General features: G+C 40.6%; 1 protein-coding gene across 1 annotated transcript in view; it reads right to left on the bottom strand.

Annotated features, from left to right (window-relative positions):
* The window catches only part of DOK5 (docking protein 5), a 135068-nt gene that overhangs the window by 56349 nt on the left and 56991 nt on the right, over positions 1–21728 (bottom strand). Inside the window, exon 2 of the mRNA XM_065892278.1 lies at positions 5684–5791. Coding sequence (XP_065748350.1) covers positions 5684–5791 — 108 coding nt within the window. The remainder of the gene's footprint in view (positions 1–5683; positions 5792–21728) is intronic.

Genomic DNA, 21728 nt, shown 5'->3' with positions numbered 1-21728 from the left:
AGTAGAATCTGCAAAAATGCTCAATCACTTTTTAGATTCCACATATAAGTGATATCATATTTGTCTTTGTCTGACTTCACTCAGTATGACAGTCTCTAGGTCCATCCATGTCACTGCAAATGGCATTATTTCCTTCTTTCTTATGGCTGAGTAATATTCCATTGTATATATGTGCCACATCTTCTTTATCCATTCCTCCATCGATGGACATTTAGATTACTTCTATGCCCTGGCTATTGTAAATAGTGCTGCAATGACCGTTGTGGTGCATGTATCTTTTCGAATTACGGTTTTCTCCGGATATATGCCCAGGAGTGGGATTGCTGGATCTCATATGGTAGCTTTATTTTTAGTTTCTTAAGGAAACTCCACACAGTTCTCCATAGTGGCTGTATCAATTTACATTCCCACCAAGAGTGCAAGAGGGTTCCCTTTTCTCCACACCCTCTCTAGCATTTATTATCTGTAGATTTTTTGATGTGGCCATTCTGACCTGTTTGAAGTGATACCTTATTGTAGTTTTGATTTGCGTTTCTCTAATGATTAGTGATGTTGAGCATCTTTTCATGTGCTTTCTGCCCATCTGTATGTCTTCTTTGGAGAAATGTCTATTAAGATCTTCTGCCCATTTTTTGATCGGGTTGTTTGTTTTTTTGATATTGAGCTGCATGAGATGTTTGTATATTTTGGAGATTAATCCCTTGTCGGTCGCTTTGTTTGCAAATATTTTCTCCCATTCTGTGGACTGTCTTTTTGGTTTTTTTATGGTTTCCTTTGCTGTGCAAAAGCTTTTAAGTTTAATTAGGTCCCATTTGTTTATTTTTGTTTTTATCTTCATTACTCTAGGAGGTGGATCAAAAAAGATATTGCTGGGCTTCCCTGGTGGCGCAGTGGTTGAGAGTCCGCTTGCCGATGAAGGGGACACAGGTTCGTGCCCCGGTGCGGGAAGATCCCACATGCCGCGGAGCGGCTGGGCCCGTGAGCCATGGCCGCTGAGTCTGCGCGTCCGGAGCCTGTGCTCCGCAACGGGAGAGGCCTCAACAGTGAGAGGCCCGCGTACGGCAAAAAAAAAAAAAAAAAAAAAAAAAAAAAAAGATATTGCTGTGCTTAATGTCAGAGAGTGTTCTGTCTATATTTTCTTTTTTTTTTTTTTCTGCCTATATTTTCGTCTAAGAGTTTTATAGGGGGAAAGGGGGGGGCAAGGATAAATTGGGAGACTGGGACTGACATATATACACTACTATATATAAAATAGATAACTAATAAGGACCTACAGTACAGCACAGGGAACTCTACTCAATACTCTGTAATGACCTACATGGGAAAAGAATCTAAAAAGACTGGATATATGGTACATGTATAACTGAATCACTTTGCTGTACAGTAGAAACTAACACAACATAATAAATCAACTATACTCCAATAAAAATTAATTGAAAAAAAAACTGAATCACTATGCTGTACACCTGAAACATAATATGTGTACGTCCACTTTACCTAAATAAATAAAGTGAGGTTAGCTGAAAAAGGAAAAAAGAGAGAGAAAGAAAAGAAAAAAAGGGAAAAGAGAAAGTAGGTTTACCAAGCCCAGGGTCAGCATACTTCCCACCATACTAACTGCCTTGGTCTCAAAAACAACAGACAATCGTCTCTCCACTTAGATTTCTTCCCAGTTGTTATTCATCTCAGAAAAGTAAAAGTGGGCACAGAAATTCTCAACCCCCCTTCTGGTTGGTGTAAGCAACTTTGATTTGCTGAGTGAAAACGATAAACTTGTGTTTCACAAGAAGGTCAGGAAGTCGCTGGAGTCCTTTGTCTCAAACTTAAGACAATGACGTATGTCAATTATTTCTCAATAAAACTGGAAAGAAATAAATGAAAAATAAAGTCACTGGAGTCTTAATATCGTTGCAATTACAGTTAATCAAATTCACAGCCGTCTCTGACAGCTGTGGGTGCTTGAGGGGTGCTTCACAGAAGACATGAAAAATGAATGGTTCTGTATGTGCATTATTCATATATTTATTTTCCAATTTTTCATGAGAGCACCTTTGGCTCCCTTGTCAGTGAGGAAAGCACCGAGTTTTAAAATTCTACAGACAATTTCTTGCTTTTAAAACTTCTAAAACGAATCACATACATAAAGCTGGCATTTTTTTCCATAATAATATCTTTAAAAGTGGAACAAAAGAAGCGCTATATTCCCATAAATGCCACAGATGTCCTACAGGAGAGATATCGGTGTATATGCCACATCATCTATGTGTTGATCAAATAGCATAATATACAGTTCTTCATTTCTTTTGGAAATTGCTTTATTTGTATTCAAATGAACTCCTCAATCTGTTCACGGTGTGCTACTTATCACCCTAGTATTATCAAGATTCATAAATTACACAGAATTTAGATAAAAAATGCACATCTCAGAGTTACTCCAGCTTTTTATATATCCCTGAGAGATTCATACTAAACGTATCAGGCCTGAAAGAGTAAGGATGATGAATAGGCTACAGGAACTCATCAAGGGCTTGGAGGCTTAGTGTAGGTAATTCTTCCATTCTAATGCTCTGAGCTTTGGTTAATGAGCTTCGGTTAATGATTATTTGGTTAATGATAGATGAAAGAGAATTGTGGCTTATCACATTCCCCAAAGATTTGCACATTAAATTCCAAAGCCAGCAGGTAGAAGTCTGGGAAATAGGGCAAGTTTGTCCTCAATCTCCCCTTACTTGTTTCACATTCAAGGGGAATCTTTTCAGTCCACTTTGGTTTTACATTTGAGTCTGTCCTCATAAAACTTCCCAATCCTGGCTTTCTGTGCTCCCATCCCCACGCACCCCATTTCCTCCAAATCAAAATTCCTTTTCCTGGTTTCAGATTTCTCAAGATTTTCTGATAAGCTAAATAAAAGTGTGACACAAAGACATCTACATGGATTCCATGTCCTCTGTCGATTATATTCATAGCTTTTCAATCAATAGTTTAAAAAGTGTCTGCTATGTGTTAGGCCCTGATAAGGAGTAGAAGCAGACTTATGCCCCCACCAAAAAAATCTCTGCCCTTGTGGAGCTTATTTTTGGTGGTGTTGGAGTAAAGAAAATAAGAAACAACCAAGTAGATATGTATGTAGTGATAAGTGCTAAAGAGAAAAACAAAGAGAGATGGAGAGGGAGGGTGTCCAAGGATTCCATTTTAAATAATGGGGGCAGGCAATGGTCTCCCGTAGAGGAGGAATTTGAACAATGACCCGAACAAAGTAAGGACGTGAGCTTTGAGGATATTTGCTGGGAGAGCCAAAGCAAAGGGAAGAGCAAGTTCGAAGGTAGGAATGTGCCTGGCATGTTCTGCGGAGAGTGAGGAGCCCAGGGCACCTGTCGCAGAATAAAGTTGGATTGGGGAAACCATGCAGCTGAAGTTAAACAGGCGACAGGCGGTCACATGAGTGATGTGTAGGCCATTTTAAGGACTTGGCTGAGGGCTCTGAGCTAGAGTTTCAGGATGTGATATAAGTGTTTGGAATAGACTTCAGAGGGCTGGGAATTAGTCAGCCTGGTGGCTTCGACCACAGCAGTAGCAACAGAGGTTGTAAGAAACATTGAGAGCCTCTCTGCATATTGAACACAGAGCCAACACCATCTGCTGATGGATTGGATTTGGGGAGTTCCTATAAAATACTCCTCACCTGTCCTCTTTCTTCTCTTAGGAATATATAGGTCTGTAAGTAAAATACAGTCTATTTATTCTTCTGCATTCAGAAAGGTTGGTATAGGGGATTGTGAAGAATCAGACATTTCTGGAAATATATGCAACTCTACCAAAACAAGAAAGCACTGATCAACATCAGTGGCCACACACAGTGAGCAAAGAGAACGAGTCTGACGGTATTCTAGTCCATTCAGGCTGTTGTAACAAGTCACCACAGACTGGGTGGCTGAAAAACAACAGAAATTTATTTCTCAGTGTTCTGGAGTCTGGGAAGACCAAGGTAGAGGCACCCGCAGATTCAGTGTCTGGTGAGGACTTGCTTCCTGGTTCATAGATTCTGTGTCCTCGGCTGGCGGAAGGGAGGAGGGAGCTCTCCCGGGTCTCTTTGATAAAAGCACTAATTTCATTCGTGAGGGCTCCACTCTCATGACCAAATCACCTCCCAAAGGTCCCACCTCCACATACCATCACAACTGGGGATTAGGTTTCAACACAGGAATTTGGGTGGTTGGGACACAAGCACACAACCCAGAGCAAATGGAGACTGTAAAGTTATAGACTGGCTGGGATTCTCAAGAGAAGAACTGATGTATAACCACAAGTTCTGGCTGCCTAGGGGGGAAGCCTTTGGATGACCTTGTTAATTACAGTGTGAAGGCAATGAAGAATGAATGATTTTCAACCACAGCAGAAAGTCTAGTCACCAGGATGTGATGGACCTGAGAGGTGGAGGAGAGGAATCAGTGCCAGGTAAGGGAAGGAGAAAGGAAGCAACTCTGTCCTTGTCCTAGAGATAAACCAAACACCCCTGTGGGCATCTTGAGCTCCGTTTTAAGGCAAGACCTCTCAAATTAAAATGAAGCACGTCATTCCTGTATCATTGTTCGCCATCTTGTTACAAGAACAGACCCTGGGTATGCACGGGATAAGTGGGACATATTACAGCTGGTCCAAAATGACTGGACATCAATAGTTTCAGGTGTTATAGAAATGGAGAGACTGGCTCAGATTATTTTCAAGGGTTCAAAGTTATGCTCTCCCTGGCTTCCTGGATCACCGCTCCTAAATAATAGATTCGCAACAACTCCTTCCTGAGGACAAAAAAAATTTTATTTGAATAGTGGTAATATCTGGCATATGGAGGATAAACAGTAGAGGAAGTCTAGACTCATACAGATGTGTACTTGGGTTCTCCTTTGGAGAAAAGGAAGGCTGGAAATGGGGCTGACCTTGGAAGGTAGAACTTCGCTATGAAATAGTGGGGAAATGAAGCACATGGAAGACGCTACTCTTGACTCCCTTTCCTACTTATCTCAAAAGTCTTGCTCTGTGCTTTTCCTTCCCTTATGTCTATATAGATGCGCCTTTAAAGCACAGCATACACTTTATGTCTCTAAGTTGAGAAGGAATACAGCTTGTTCTACTGCTTTTCATTATTGTATAAACCAAGGTGTCAACACAGGCCCTTAGTAAGATGTTGGAAAGTCACCACTTTTGGAGAATTTGCACAAAAGGGAAGGTTATTCACTTTCCCTCACCTGGCTAAATTTCTGTGCTACTGGATCCACCTCTTCCAGCTTCTTCCCCTCCCTCCTCACCCCACATTCCAAGCACTGACTGAGGATCTATTCTGTATCAGGCACTGTGATAGACATAATGAGATCCAATCCTGACCCTCCAGGGGCTTCAATGTTGGGAGAAGGGCCTACCACGCAATTGAAAATTTACAAAACATGGTGATTTCTACGGTAGAGATTGGAAAAACAACAACAAATAGTAGGACACCAGAAGAGGGACTTCACATCAGTCAATTATTTTAAACGATGAGCAAGTAGATATTATTTTAGAGATGTTTTGTCCTTGGAAAAAGTATCATTTGTACCTTTGTTAAAAAAGCAAGACAAGTTTTCAGACTCAATGAACTTGAGTTCCTTAGTTATGAACAGATTTCTGGCAAGCTACAACAATCGAGTCTTACCTTATGATAACACCTAAAATATGCAGCACGTTCATCGGAAAATTTCTCCAGTCTTTTTGGACCTTTGCTTGAAGCTTTCTTGAATACTAACCAACATCGCTGATAAATCTGCAAGGAAATACAAAGACAGCACTCAGCATCACTACTGACTCAGATATTACTGGCATTTACATTTAGATATTTTCTTTTTTGATGTTTTCACCTGTAAAATATTCATAAGCCATAAATGTGATGTTGCTTTGGGAAAATAAAATTTTAAAACCCCCAGCTGTTTCCACAATGGGTGTATTATGTCGTTCAGAAAATCACTGGAATCAAAAGAAAATAAGTATTTATTTGGAGGCAAATTTCTTCATACTTTGACAATAACACCAGTAGACTAAACACTGCAGAAAAACTCCCAGAAATAAAAATCCCAAATCAGCGCAAATAATATAAGCATTTACGGCACACACTCTAATTTCAAATGCCATAGGCCTAATTTCAAATCATAGGCCTGGTATATGCCAAAGACTTTAAGTCCTAGAAAGAGATAGTCCCTATGTGTCATGTGACATTCCTCATAACTGACGGTCAAGAGTTGGGCCAGACACTAGACTAGCTAATGAATGCTGAAGAACACCAACCAGATTCTCCCTCAGAAAATTCAACCCAGAGACTCAAAGATTATTGCCAGGCTAGGGTGCAGTCCAAGTTAATACTGTAAAAAGTTAATACTGTAAATTAAAGGAAAGAGAATTTCTGTTATTTCTTAAAGATATCAGTAAAATCATTAAAATCAATTCTATTGGCTTTCATCTTGCATAGTCACTGAACTTACCAAGGGTCATAAAAACATGGACAAAAGTGGAAAAGCAATGGAGGGAGGGTAGTCTTTTAAAAAAAAGGTTCCCAAATAACCGAATATCCGTAGGGAATAAACAAACTCCTTAACCCAAAACACTCATACAAAACTTAACAGAGGAGGGAGGGAGACGCAAGAGGGAAGAGATATGGGAACATATGTATATGTATAACTGATTCACTTTGTTATAAAGCAGAAACTAATACACCATTGTAAAGCAATTACCCCAATAAAGATGTTAAAAAAAAAATACAGCTATTCGAAAAATTTTTTAAAAAACTTAACTGAAAATGGACTTAAATATTTAAAAAACTATTAAAAGTTTAGGGGGAAAAAAGGAGGAAATGTTTGGGATCATGGTCTGAACAAAGAGTTCTTAGACCTCATACCAAAAGCACAATCCATAAAAGAAAACGTTGCCACATTGTACCTCATCAAAATTTAAAACTTTCGCTATGTGAAAAATTCTGCTAAGAGAATGAAAAGACAAGCTACAGACTGGGGAAAAAATATCTGCAAACCACATATCTGACAAAGGATTAGTATCTAGAATATATAGAGTCCTCATATCTCAATAGTAAAGAACCAAACAATCCAATTACAAAATGGAAAAAAGACAGACATTTCACCAAAGAGAATATACAGATGATCAAGAAGCACATGAGAAAATGTTCAACATCATTAAGGCTTCATGGAAATGTAAATTAAAACCACAGTGAAACATCAGTACACACCTATCAGATTGGCTGAAATAAAAAATAATAATAATGCCACCAAATGTTGACAAGGATGCTGAGAAACTGGATCACATATTATAACACATTGCCGGTGGGAATGTAAAATGGTACAGCTCTGAAACACAGTATGGCAGTTTCTTAAAAAACTAAGCAAGCAACATATGACTTACAATTGCACTCTTAGGACTCTATGCCAGAGAAATGCAAACTTCCCACACACAAAAAAATGTGAACTCGATGCATAAGCAGCTGGATTTGTAACAGCGCAAAACTGGAGACAACCCGTCTATTCTCCAATGGGTAAATCGTTAAACAATTTGGGGAACGTCCATATCATAGAATACCACTCAGCTATAAAAACAATATGAATGCGTCTTCAGAGAATGATGCTGGGTGGGGGGAAAAAAGCCAAACCCAAAAGGTTACATACTGTATGACTGCATTAATAGCATTCTTGAAATGACAAAATTATAGAAATGGAAATTCGATTAGTGGTTATCAGGGGTTAGGGGTGTGTGAGAAGGGAGCAGAATGGAAGAGGGGCTGTCTATACAGGTAACATGAGGGATCCTGGCAGTGATGAAACTGTCCTGTATCTTGACTCTATGAATGTCATTATCTTGGTTATAATATTGCATTGTTGTTTCAAAGATATTACCACTAGGGAAACTGGATAAATGGTATAGGATCTTTGTGTAATAGTTCTTACAACCAAATGTGAGTCTACAATTATCTTAAAACAAAATGCTTATAAATTTTTAACAAAAAATGTAAAAGATCTTAAAAATTACAGCCTAATCTAAGAACAGTTACCTAATTCTTTTGCTACCAGACTGAAGTCTAATTAACCACTAGACTAGGTAACTTCAGAAAGCCAAGCGGCAAGAGCCACTGGTAAGAATTCAAACCCAAAATCCTTTTCAGGGTGGAGAGTCAGCCATGCAAATTAACATTTTCAGGGCTATGGTTGGCAAATAGAAGACTTACCAACATCTCGCTGATGTCTGAATAACAGATGAGATCACCAGCTCCCTTAAAACCTAACCACCAGAGAGAGGACTGTAATTACATCGGGAAAGACTGTCACCCTGATTGTTCAAATAAAGGATGTGGAGAATAGGTCTCTCACTGTCATTCTATTATTGGCAACCCCTTTCTTCTGGACATGGCCCTGAAAATGTGTTAAAGACAGCACGCTAAGGTATGCAAGAAATATGCCTACTATGGGGAAAAAAATATTTTCACCAAAGGGGATATTTTATATTTCCTAAGTATGCCTCAACTTTTAGACCCAATCTTGAATGACAGTATTTCTACTTTAAAAAAAAAAAAAAACTTATTCATTTTCTTCATTTCTTCTGTCTGAAGTCTATCAAACACAAGCTAAAGATTCCTCAATTTCAGCAGGCCTAGTGATGTCCATCTTTGATTCATCCATATTACCCTTAGGGGATTTTTGTTTTTCTTTTGTTCTATTAAGTATCAATAGTAAGAGCAAAAGTGCAATGTTATAATCAAATAACAGCAAGCGTACTATTGTATAAATTCACACGCAATATTGCTTATAACTATTGGCTGGAAAGTCACCCTGGAACAGATTAAAAGATGTTGGTTCATCAGGAGATAAGGAAAACCCCAAAACTTGGTTTATGAAAAGGGGGTTCAGTGATTCTCCACGTTGGCCCAGCCTCACTCAAGACAGTTGTTAGTTATGCAGATTCCTAGAGATTAGCCAAGGTCGACTGCATCAGAACCTCTAGGGGGTAGGGCCAGATTGGCTCTGTACCTTATTCCCCAGGGATTTTGTGTGTAATATGCAAACCAATGCCATGAATATTCATAAAGACTTTCAGACAACCCAGTGCTTCCCACGTGGGACTGACAACAAAGAGCCCTCCAACAAATGCTCCATCCACGATGACGAGGGCCTCTGGGCTGTGTGGTTTCCAACAAGTGATGTGCAGTGGCTTTGGACGTGGAGCAGCGTGAGATGCTGTCCTGAGATACGGTGAAGGTGAAAGTGAAATCTGCTGAACTACAGTAAATTCCCCATTTCACCTGCCCTACACTCTCGGTCCCAAGAACAGAAGAGCCGCCAAGTATCAGAGAATTAAAAACTTGTCCTCAATATTTCAAAACTGGTTAGAGGAGATGAAACAGGAGGACTCACTGAACATGTGGAGACAAGTTGGAGTAACACTGACGTGGTTAAAAGGACCACAATTGGAGAATAATCTCATTTGCATAATAGCATAGGGCATTTTTTTTCTTAAATTAATTCATTCAACCATCTCCTTCATATTTCATATAACACATCCACTGACCATCTATAGTATTTTTGAGCTAACATTTTTCTTTCAATTGACTTGTTTTTAACTAAAAAATGTTTATCCCAACCATGAGAGCAAAGTGCAGTTTCAAACTGGACACGAGGAGTAGGTAATCCTAATGATAACTATACTCTTAGAGAATCTAATGATGGAATGATTTTCATGTTGAAATATCTCACCTTCTCTGCAGCAGGGTTCCGCATTCTCGGCACAGCTGGCATTTTAGACAAGGTAATTTGGGGTAGTGGGAAGGGCAGGGCTGCTCCTCCAACTGGATGCCAGCAGCACACCCCTCCTACCCTGCCGACAACCGGAACTGTCTCCAGACATTGCCAAATGTTCCCTGGGGGGCAAAGTCAGAACCACTGCTACAGGTGAGTGCACACTGAGCCGTGACTGCAGAGTTGAAGAATATGAGGTTATGGGAATATCTTCAAAGTCCTGGCTTTGGACAAGTCAATCCACACAAGCCACTGTCGAAGCTAAAACAGACAAGCACATCACACAGTTCTGACAACCCGAGTGGATGTACATGAGATTTAGCAGTTACATAAAAATCTCCTTCAGTGTGTATTTTCTTGGTGGTGGTGGTGGTTTTACTACACCTAATTTTCAGCCTTAAATTGTCATCAAACCATATATGATTTCTGTTATTTTTTCCATTGTCTTCCCTTTCTTTAAAACTTGAGATCCTTAATAACTAATTAGCTCTGGTTTCAAATCTCTGATATTTTTACTAGCTGCTTTTCCTAACAAAGTCTAGTCTGGTAAATTCACCAAGGTTTCCAGGGCCTAGGAAGAGCTGAAACTATTTAGAATTTGCTTGGAGTTTCTAATTTCATTAGCAGTCCATCACAACGTCTTGAACAACAGAGTCACAAACTAAACATCTATAGGACGTATCTTTTTTTTCTTTTTCGGCCATGCCACATGGCTTGTGGGATCTCAGTTCCCTGAGCAGGAAACTCCCTATAGGATGCATCTTATGAAGATAACAGAAAGCAAATTTTGGTCACAAAATTTCTGTTAAAAGGAAAATTATATACTGCCTTTACATAAGCTCAAGAAAAGCAGAAAGCTTAAGTAAGATGTGACCATTTAAGACTTCACAGTCTAGTGCAAGTATCAGCAAACTTTTTTCTGTAAAGGGCCAGACAGTAAATATTTTAGCCTTTGAGGGTCACAGGCCCTTGTTGCAACTACTGAACTCTGCAGTGGTAGCATGAAAGCAGCCATAGGAGGATATATGTAAATGAAAGGTGTAGTTATCTTCCAATAAAACTTTATTTAAAAAAACAGGCAGTGGGCCAGATGTCACTCACAGACTGCAGTTTGCTGGTCTTTGGTAGTATTTCTCAACTGTTTAAGCTCAGGTCACCTTTTCATGAACATAAAAAGCTGGTTGACGTGTCCCTCTTCAGGGAAAGAGGGGAGGAAATATCTCCCAGGTGAGGATCCCTATATATCCCATATCTCCACACAAGAGATATATCCCATATCTCCACACAAGTCAAATTTAACTTCAACTTCTATTAAAATGTTGACTTGATGCCTTTCAATGCCCTCCACCACATACGCCACACATTTCTGGTCTCGATGTCCGCTGCTGGAATCCACTGCTCTACAATGGATGCAGATGCTGTCCTAAAGAGGCCTTTTACAGGCAGAGACATTAGCATCTCAGCGCTACCTTCTTATAGTTACCGTATTCTATGCAGGGAAGGTGCTCTTTGGGGAGAAAAGGTAAGTTAGGACTGTTTTCCAATTTGCCAGCATCCGCTTCCTCTACTCAGATTGATTTTTCTCTTCTCAGGGCATTCTCTCCAATTCTAAAGATATATCCTCAGTCTTCTAATGCTAAATTAGCCTCATTTCTCACACTCTAATCCTGTTTTTATTTATTCTCCAAAACAAATCAAATATTCTTCTTATCCAGGGTGTTAGTAACAACACCTAGCATTGGTCGAACGCTTTGTGCATGGCAGAATGCTAATCCCCCTTTGTGCATTATCTCAACTAACCCTACCAACAGCCCTATAAAACAGATGCTGTTATTATTCCCATTTTACAACAAGGAAATAAGGCCTCAGTGAGGTTACTCACTGAGTACTACTCAAGGGCATGAAACTGGTAGAAACAAGCCAGCATTCCAACCTTGGTTTGCTTGATTCTGAAGAACAAGCTCTTAACCATTCCTCCAGGATTTTCCCAGAAAAGTTGATCTCCTAGAGATGCATAAACTTATGCTGAGGGTCGAGCTGTCTGTAAGAAGTTGATTTTCATGCTTATCATAATCTAAAAAGAGACATTTAGCTGTAACCATATGCTCTTTCATCTGGACGACGACTTTATCGTCTAGCTATTTTGGTGTGACATTTGCATTTGTGATTTTAAGTTCGCTGGCACCAAGTGTTCACCAAGAGTGATAGTTTTTAATGGAGTATTTCTGCAATTGGGGTCTGAAGACCCTATTCCAGGACTGCAAGTTAGCCTAGCAGTTTGTAAGATGTGTTTTCTTTGAAAAAGAATTCCACTCTCTCCCTCCTTAAGTAACAAAGTATTCAGTATCCTTGACTGCAGTCCAGAAACTCAAACGTGCCGAGTATTTCTAACTATGTGGTAAGTATCTCATGTTAAGTTCTCAGCTTTTCTTGGCCTTCCTTCCCTCTCTAAACTTTAGTCTCTTGTTATTCATTAGTTACAGCTGCAGTAAACCAATGTCCTAGCTAGCTGGCTCCCTGCTGGTATGTGTAGTCAGCTCCCTATAGAGCTGACCAGTCACTTCTCTAGGAGTGCCCAGCCCTCCACTTTGGCCAACGATGCATGGCCGCAGTAACTAGCTGCCCACCCAGAGTCCTGGGCTCCTCTGTGACTGATGAAACACCACAATCCAAGTTCAACCCAACAGCCATAGAAATTGGCGTTGGATGATGCAATCTGGAAGCAGAGGGATAACCCCCGCTCCATCCTGTCTGCCACTGTCTGCAAATAATCCTTCCACAATATTAGAATTTTGACCGGGATGATCTCTGAGACCAAGATGCTTAAAACTTTCTAGTCTTATGAAGGACTCTGTCATTATGGGATTTCAGAAGGTGACAGATGAAGAGTATAAGAGAAGTAGTTCTTTGGCATCGTGTAACTGTAACAGGTAGGCTGCTACCAACTCCACCTACCAAAATAATGAGCTGGTTCAGAATTATGTATTTTATGAGGGGAAAAAATCTTTCCATTGAGTAAGCAACGTGACTCTATGCCTATCATTTATATATACCTTTCATTTGTAAGGAAAGAAATGCTAATTTGGAGAAGGTTTTGCACAGTGGGTAGCAAGGTTCATTTTAAATTCACTGCAAAGAAAAATACCTGTAAAAATGAGATAATTAATCGTAAAATAAAATTTGTACAAAGAGGATTAAAAATACTTCAAAAGCATCCACAGGCAATAAATTACCAATCCTTTGCTGATGATGAAGTAAAGTAGCACAACCTTTCTAGACAGTAAATCATGCCTACCCTTTGACCTGGAAATACCATTTCTAGGAACTTTCCCCTGAGGAAATCATTGAGGAAATATGCAAACATATGGGAATAGGGTTCTTTGGCATAAAAACTGAAAGCACTCTAAATGTTCCAGGGGACTAGCTTAATTAATTATGGCATCTCTGTAAACTAGAAACTTCCATCATTAAAAATGATGTTGTAAGATAATATTTATACCATAGAAAATGCTATGAGTAAGTTATTAAGTAAAAAAAAGTAGGTTGTCCCTGCTTTTTAATCTGTTTCTACTCCAGTATATATACTCATTCAGTAAATAAGGCCCAGTTGCTCGTCCAAAAGGGCTGAGAGCTATATTTCCACCCTTCCCCACCTCCCCTCACACACACACACACACACACACACACACGCACACACACACACACACACACAAACATGCACACACGACGACAGGAGGAAAATGTCTCCTTCAACGGAAAACTATGCGTTCTCTAAGACACACACATCCAGTATCATCTGCTTCTGATTCTGTGGGAGCTATTCTACAACTCTAAACTGTAGATTACTGATAGAAATGCCAAATAATTCTAGTCCATAAAGATGCAAATTCTGTAGAGGTTCTGCTGATTTCCCTCCCCCACTGTCATGAAGCTAGTTTTGCCTCCTTGGGAACATGTATTTCGCTATGCTGGATATATAAACATGTAGGTTCTTTGGATTCCCCTTAGAACTAGTTATTATAATATTCTGTGTTGCTCTCTCATTCAATTAATAAGCTAAGTAGAATCTTCAACACGTGCTCTTTCTACATATGTATGAGAGTCATGATAAAAACAGTTAACTGTTTTCGAAAAAAAAAATTTAACACAATCCATCGGTCACTGAGTCCTGTGTATTTCACCTTCTGGTTAAACCTGGAATATCTGGTTTTTTGCAGGGACCACCACCCTAATCTAAGCCACCACCTCCTGAGCTTCAGAGTTTCTCTGCTTTCATTCTTGCCACTTTTCAATCCACTTCCTGCAGGACATCTGGGGTGACCTTTAAAACACTCATCTGACCACATCAATCCACTGCTTAAGCATTTCTGTGCCTGTTGCCTTTGGGGTAAAAAACCAAAGTCTTAACAAGACATTCCAGAACCTGCAAACACTGGCCCCCTCCCTACCTTTTTTGCCTTATTTTGCTGATTTATTCATTTATATATTCTTCACATGTAACTATATACACATATTTTTAGTAATAATCAAACAAGTAATACAAGGTTATTTGGAAAAATTCTCATGGAATCAGTATCAGCCACCAGCTGTTCTTGCCACACATAGGAAATCCTTCCCTTGTCAGACAAAGCTGACCACTGTAGAGAGCGGACACTGTAGAGAGGGAAACGTGATGGCTCCTTTTCTTCTCTCCCCAATGCCTTTCTGTCCCCCGGATCCACACAGGAGGAAGAGAAGTAAGAGACAGGAGAGCTGCCTGAAGAAGCCATACACAGTTACATGTCCTTATTTAGCTTCTACTTTTAAGCAGCCTTAGAGAAAAAAACCAAACTACTCTAAGAAATGCTAGAGAATCTTGACTACTGGGTGAGCATTCTATTCAAACAAAAAACTGGGGAGCTGATATCACTCATTAATTCATTCAACAAATATCTACTGGGTGCCTACCATGTGCCAAGCACTGTTTAGGTACTAAGGACACGGCTATAAACAACGTGGAGGAATCTGCTGCCTTCCTTACGCTTACAGACAACCAATAAGATGACATGATATATATGCATACATACATGTTCATGTGTCTTATAGTACACAGGTAATATGTCACAATATGTCATATGGAGTTAAGTACCATGAAGGAAAGTAAGCCAAGAGAGTAGATGAGAATTGCTAGTGGTATTTCAATTTTAAATAGGGTAATCAGGGAAGTTCTCAAAGAGAAAGCGACGTCTGAGCGAAGACCTGAAAGAGACAGGGGGTTTGGGGGAAGGGGGCGCCAAGCAGAAGCAGCAGCAAACGGGCCTTGACACAGAGACATGCCTGGCGTGATGAAGCCATCAGAAGTCCAGAGAATTCAGAGATGGTGGTGGTGGGTAGGCCTTATGGGTCTTATTGTAAAGACTCTGAATTTTTCTCTGCATGAGGTGGGAAGTGAGATGGAGGGTTTTGAATGGAAGTAATATGATCCAATTCACTTTTAAGAACACTGCAGGGAACTAAAGGCAGAATCGAGGCTGCTGCTGCTATAAATCACATGGGAGGTGAGGGTGCCTTGGGTCAGGATGGAGGTGGGGAAGGGAACGAGAAGTCGTCTGAATCCAGTTATATATTTTGTTTTGCGATTTTTTTTGCGGTACGCGGGCCTCTCACTGTTGTGGCCTCTCCCGTTGCGGAGCACAGGCTCCGGACGCGCAGGCTCAGCGGCCATGGCTCACGGGCCCAGCCGCTCCGCGGCACGTGGGATCTTCCCGGACCGGGGCACGAACCCGTGTCCCCTGCATCGGCAGGCGGACTCTCAACCACTGCGCCACCAGGGAAGCCCCGGTTATATTTTGAAAGCAGAACCAACAATACTCACTGATGAGACTGGATATAAGGATGAGAGTAAGGAGAGTCAGGGATAATTCCAAGATTTCTAGCTCAAGCAAGTATTGATAGAAGAATGGGGTTTCCACTAGCTGAGCAAGCCTGGAAGAAGACCAGGATCTGAGGGAGTATATGGAACATGAAGTTGGATGTCAGGAGTCTGTCGTGCCTGTTAAACACCTAAGTTTATATAAACATTATCGAACATGATGAATAGTCAGTTATTTGTGTGTGTTATATATACATATATCTATTATAGAAGGTTTTATTGTACTTTTAAAATAAATTAATAACACTATCTTCTCTACAGGCCTGTTGGGAGAATGGAATAAGTTAGTGCATTTAAAGGGTTTATATTGCTGGGGAAGCACTTCATAGAGGTCAGCAGCTCATACCATCCAATCAGGCAGTGCTTTGCCTGCAAACAAGGACAACACCCATATTGGTTCCTTCAGTTACTCATTAATTTTGCAAATATTTACTGAGCATCTACTATGTGCTAGGCCCTGTTCCAAGCACCAAAGAAATGGCAGGGTATAAAGCAGAGTCCACAGAGTTCACTTTCTCATGTGCAGAGACACATAATTATCTGTCTCCCAGCCCCAAACACAATGCCTAGCATGGGGTCATAATGATTACAGACTACATTTGCAGAATACCGTCATTTGGTAGTATGCACCCAATAAATATTTCGTGAAGTTAAACAAGAAATGATGTCATCGTGGCTTCCAAAGCAGTCTTTAAGTGATCACCAAACCAAAATCACCAACCCTGAGTTCCAATTTCACAGCCTGGCTCTATACAAGCTGACCCGTGCCTATTTGTCAGACCTCTTCACCCACCACTTCCTGCTTCACTCGTGGCACCCCAGTCTCCAAAATGTTCCATTCTTCTCGGATGAGGGATGAGAGAATGTGCTGGAACTCTCTTCCCCTTGCTGTTCACAGGGCTGCTTCCTTCTCATCCTTCAGATCTTGGGCGAAATTTCTCTATCACTTAGCTATTTTTATGTAACAAATCACCCCAAAGCTTAGTAGCTTAAAAGAACAGCCATCTTTCACTTCTCATGAACTGGATGGTGGATCAGGCAGCTCTACTGATCTGACCTGGCTCCCGGCTCATTCACAGGTGAGCAGTCAAGGCAGGTGGACTGGAGTTTGCCTGGGGTGACTCAGCTCTGCACTGCACGGTCTTGGATTCTCCAGAAGGTTAGCTGGGGCTTATCATCACAGAGCAAGCAGAAGTCCGAGAAAGCAAGCAGAAAAGTCCTCTATTCCCGAGGGTCTCTTAATTACTGCTGGGTTGAGGGGGGAGCTCTATCTTCTCCTGTGATCCCCAGTGACACAGCAGTGGGGGTGGTCTCATTACCACTGGGCATTGGTGAAAATCCTGGCCCTCCACCAGGCCCCCTCTGACCCCACCCGAGTCGGGAGAGGGAGAGGCGCCTCATTACTGCTGAGTGAGGTGTACAGACCCCCAACGTGGTCTCTACTGACACCACGGTGGAGAGGGCTAACCACCAAAGGGCCAAGATGAAAATCCTGGCTCCCTCCTTGGCCTTCACAGACACCAGCTAGGCGGAGTGGAGGACCTTGTTACAGCTGAAGAGGACCAGAGTATGCCACCCCAAAAGATGCTACTCTGACATCAGGATTACTTTGAGCTGAAGACAACTGAGAAACAGCAGAAGCAGGAGGATCTCTCTGCCTTCCCCCTTCTCCCTAAAAGCAAGGCATACATCTTTTTTTTCTATGTGACATGGACTTACACGTGTAAATGCGTTTCCGTCTCTTACACCAGGAAGACAAGAGACAGCACCAAGACGAGTCTGTATACCAAACCATACTAAACAACCCTAATCTACAGTAAAAATTTCCTAGTCACCTTCCCACAATTTACCACCCTTAGATGCTCAAATTCCCTTTCCTTTCTCTAGTCACTTCTCCACAACTTACAACCCTGTGTCAAAATGGTGTATAAGATTCTGAGCCTAAAGTAACGCTCATTGTAGAGGGGAATGCTTTAAACAGCTCTGGTGAAAGGTGAGAGCTCCAGGGCACAGGTATTACCAGGAGTCGGGCAAAATAAGAAATGGGCAAACTGTTCTGTAAAAGAGTGATTTGGATTTTTTCTCTCTTTCAAATTCTTTACTTTTTTTTTTTTTTTTTTTGATACTTTGAGAGAAGGAGAAATGAGAGAGAGAAAAGTAAAAGCAACAGAAGGGAGAGAAAGAAGTCATGAATCTGGGCACTACTTGGAAAACAACAGGCAGAACACAAATCTGAGTGGGGGCAAATAAAGGACTTTTAGGAAGAGGAGTGACCAAAAAAAAAAAAAAAAAAGAAAGAAAGAAAGAAAGAAAGAAAAAAGAAAAAAAAGATTCTGAAGGCAGAGTCAAGATGGTGTGGGAAGATGCAGAGTCAACATCTCCCCACAACTAGGGCGCCCGCCAGCCACTGGTAGGGGACTCTGATGCCCAAGGAGATGGGAGGAACCCCAGAGTGAACCGGTAGGAAGTAGGGGGACCGAGGGGGTTGGAGAAGTGGAGGCCAGACAGGATCCGTGCCCCTGAGGCCAGAGACACCAGGAGAGGCAGGTGGGAGGGGAGGGAGGAGCAGAGGGCGATAGGAGGGAGGGAGCCTGGCTCACCACCCAAACCTTGCCCTTGCTTAGGCCCCACCCTCCACAGCCCAGGCCTTTTGGCCCCCTCCCTGTTTTTTCTTTTTTCTTTTCCCTCCTCCTCTTTATTACTACTGTGGTACTGATGTACCTTCCGGTTGTTGATTCATCTATATTTTTATTTTTATATTCTCCCTAACATACCTGTTAGTTTCCCAGTCTAATTTTATTTTTTACTTTGTTATTGTTTTTTTTTTTTTTTGCCACCCCTGGAGGCTTGTAGGATCTTGGTTCATGAGTCCGGGGTCGAGCCAAAGCTCCTGTGGTGGCAGCTCCGAGTCCGAACCACTGGACTAACAGAGAACCTCAGACCCCAGGGAATATTCATCAGAGTGACGTCTCACGGAGGTCCTCGTCTCAGCAGCAAAACCCAGCTCTACCCAAGAGCCTACAAACTCCAGTGTTGGAAGACTCTGGCCAAACAACCAGTAAGACAGGAACACAACCGCACTCATAAAAGAAAAATGAGACAGCAAAAAAATATGTCACCAATGAAGCAGCAAGGTAAAAACCTACAAGACCAAATAAATGAAGAGGAAACAGGCAATCTACCTGAAAAAGAATTCAGAGTAATGATAGGAAAGATGATCCAGAATCCTGGAAATAGAATGGAGGCACAGATTGAGAAAATACAAGAAATGTTTACCAAAGATCTAGAAGAACTAAAGAACAAACACACAGAGATGAACAACATAATAAGTGAAATGAAAAATACACTAGAAGGAATCAATAACAGAATAACGGAGGCAGAAGAACGAATAAGTGAGCTGGAAGACAAAATGGTGGAAATAACTGCCAAGGAGCAGAATAAAGAAAAAGGAATGAAAAGAATTGAGGACAGTCTCAGAGAACTCTGGCACAACACTAAACGCACCAACATTCAAATTATAGGGGTCCCAGAAGAGGAAGAGAAAAAGAAAGGGTCTGAGAAAATATTTGAAGGGATTATAGTTGAAAACTTCCCTAACATGGGAAAGGAAACAGTCACCCAAGTCCAGGAAGCACAGAGAGTCCCATACAGGATAAAGGCTAGGAAAAACACACCAAGACACATATTTTTGTTTGTTTTTTTTTAAAAAAGATGTTGGGGGTAGGAGTTTATTAATTAATTTATTTATTTTTGCTGTGTCGTGTCTTCATTTCTGTGTGAGGGCTTTCTCTAGTTGTGGCAAGCGGGGGCCACTCTTCATCACGGTGCGCGGGCCTCTCACTATCGTGGCCTCTCTCGTTGCGGAGCACAGGCTCCAGACGTGCAGGCTCAGTAGTTGTGGCTCACAGGCCTAGTTGCTCCGCACCATGTGGGATCCTCCCAGACCAGGGCTCAAACCCGTGTCCCCTGCATTAGCAGGCAGATTCTCAACCACTGTGCCACCAGGGAAGCCCCCAAGACACATATTAATCAAACTAACAAAAATTAAATTCAAAGAAAAAATATTAAAAGCAGCAAGGGAAAAACAAAAAATAACATACAAAAGAATCCCCATAAGGTTATCAGCTGATTTTTCAGCGTAAACTCTGCAGGCAATAAGGGAGTGGCAGGATATACTTAAAGTGATGAAAGAGAAAAACCTACAGCCAAGATCACTCTACCCAGCAAGGGTCTCATTCAGATTCAAAGGGATTTTCAGACAAGCAAAAACTAAGAGAATTAAGCACCACCAAACCAGCTTTACAACAAATGCTTAAGAAACTTCTCTAGGTGGGAAACACAAGAGGAGAAAAACACCCACAAAAACAAACCCAAAACAATTAAGAAAACGGTAATAGGAACATACATATCAATAATAACCGGGAATGTAAATGAATTAAATGCCCCAACCAAAAGACACAGCCTGGCTGAATGGATACCAAAACAAGACCCATATATATGCTGTCTACAAGAAACCCACTTCAGACCTAGGGACTCAGACAGACTGAAAGTGAAGGGATGGAAAAAGATATTCCATGCAAATGGAAATCAAAAGAAAACTGGAGTAGCAATACTGGTATCAGATAAAATAGACTTTAAAATAAAGACTGTTACAAGAGATAAGGAGGGACACTACATAATGATCAAAGGATCAATCCAAGAGGAAGATATAACAATTTAAAATGTTTATGCACCCAACATAGGAGCACCTCAATACCTAAGGCAAATGCTAACAACCATGAAAGGAGAAGTCAACAGTAAGACAATAATAGTAGGGGACTTTAACACCTCACTTACACCAATGGACAGATCATCCAAACAGAAAATAAATAAGGAAACACAAGCTTTAAATGAGACAATAGACCAGATAGATCTCATTGATATTTACAGAACGTTCCACCCAAAAGTGGCAGAATACCCTTTCTTCTCAAGTGCGCATGGAACATTCTCTAGGATAGATCACATCTTGGGTCACAAATCAAGCCTCAGAGGATTTAAGAAAATTGAAATTGTATCAAGCATCGTTTCTGACCACAACACTATGAGACTGGAAATCAATTACAGGAAAAAAACTGTAAAAAACACAAATACATGGAGGCTAAACAGTGCACTACTAAATAACCAAGAGATTACTGAAGAAATCAAAGAAGAAGTAAAAAAATACATAGAAACAAATGACAATGAAAACACCATGATCCAAAACCTATGGGACACAGCAAAAGCAGTTCTAAGAGGGAAATTTATAGCAATACAATCTCACCTCAAGAAACAAGAAAAATCTCAAATAAACAATCGAACCCTACACTTAAAACAACAAGAGAAACAAGAGCAAAGAAAACCCAAAGACAGTAGAAGGAAAGAAATCATAAAGATCAGAGCAGAAATAAATGAAATAGAAACAAAGAAAACAACAGCAAAGATCAATAAAACTAAAAGCTGGTTCTTTGAGAAGATAAACAAAATTGATAAACCCTTAGCCAGACTCATCAAGAAAAAAAGGGAGAGGATGCAAATCAATAAAATTAGAAATGAAAAAGGAGAAATCACAACTGACATTGCAGAAATACAAATGATTATATGAGAAAACTACAAACAACTATATGCCAATAAAATGGACATCCACAAAGAAATGGACAAACTCATGGAAAGGTAAAATTTTCCAAGACTGAACCAGGAAGAATTAGAAAATATAAACAGACCTATCACAAGTAAAGAAACTGAAACTGTAATTCAAAATCTTCCAACAAACAAAAGTCCAGGACCAGATGGCTTCACAGGCGAATTCTATCAAACATTTAGAGAAGAGCTAACACCAATCCTTCTCAAACTCTTCCAAAAAACTACAGAGGGAGAAACACTCCCAAATTCATTCTACGAAGCCACCATCACCCTGATACCAAAACCAGAAACAGATATCACAAAAAAAGAAAATTATAGACCAATATCACTGATGAACATAGATT

The sequence above is a fragment of the Phocoena phocoena genome, chromosome 15 (genome assembly GCF_963924675.1).
Source record: "Phocoena phocoena chromosome 15, mPhoPho1.1, whole genome shotgun sequence".
Classification (NCBI taxonomy): domain Eukaryota; kingdom Metazoa; phylum Chordata; class Mammalia; order Artiodactyla; family Phocoenidae; genus Phocoena; species Phocoena phocoena.
The sequence above is the reverse complement of the archived record's forward strand: the minus strand, read 5'-3'. Positions and strand labels throughout refer to the sequence as shown.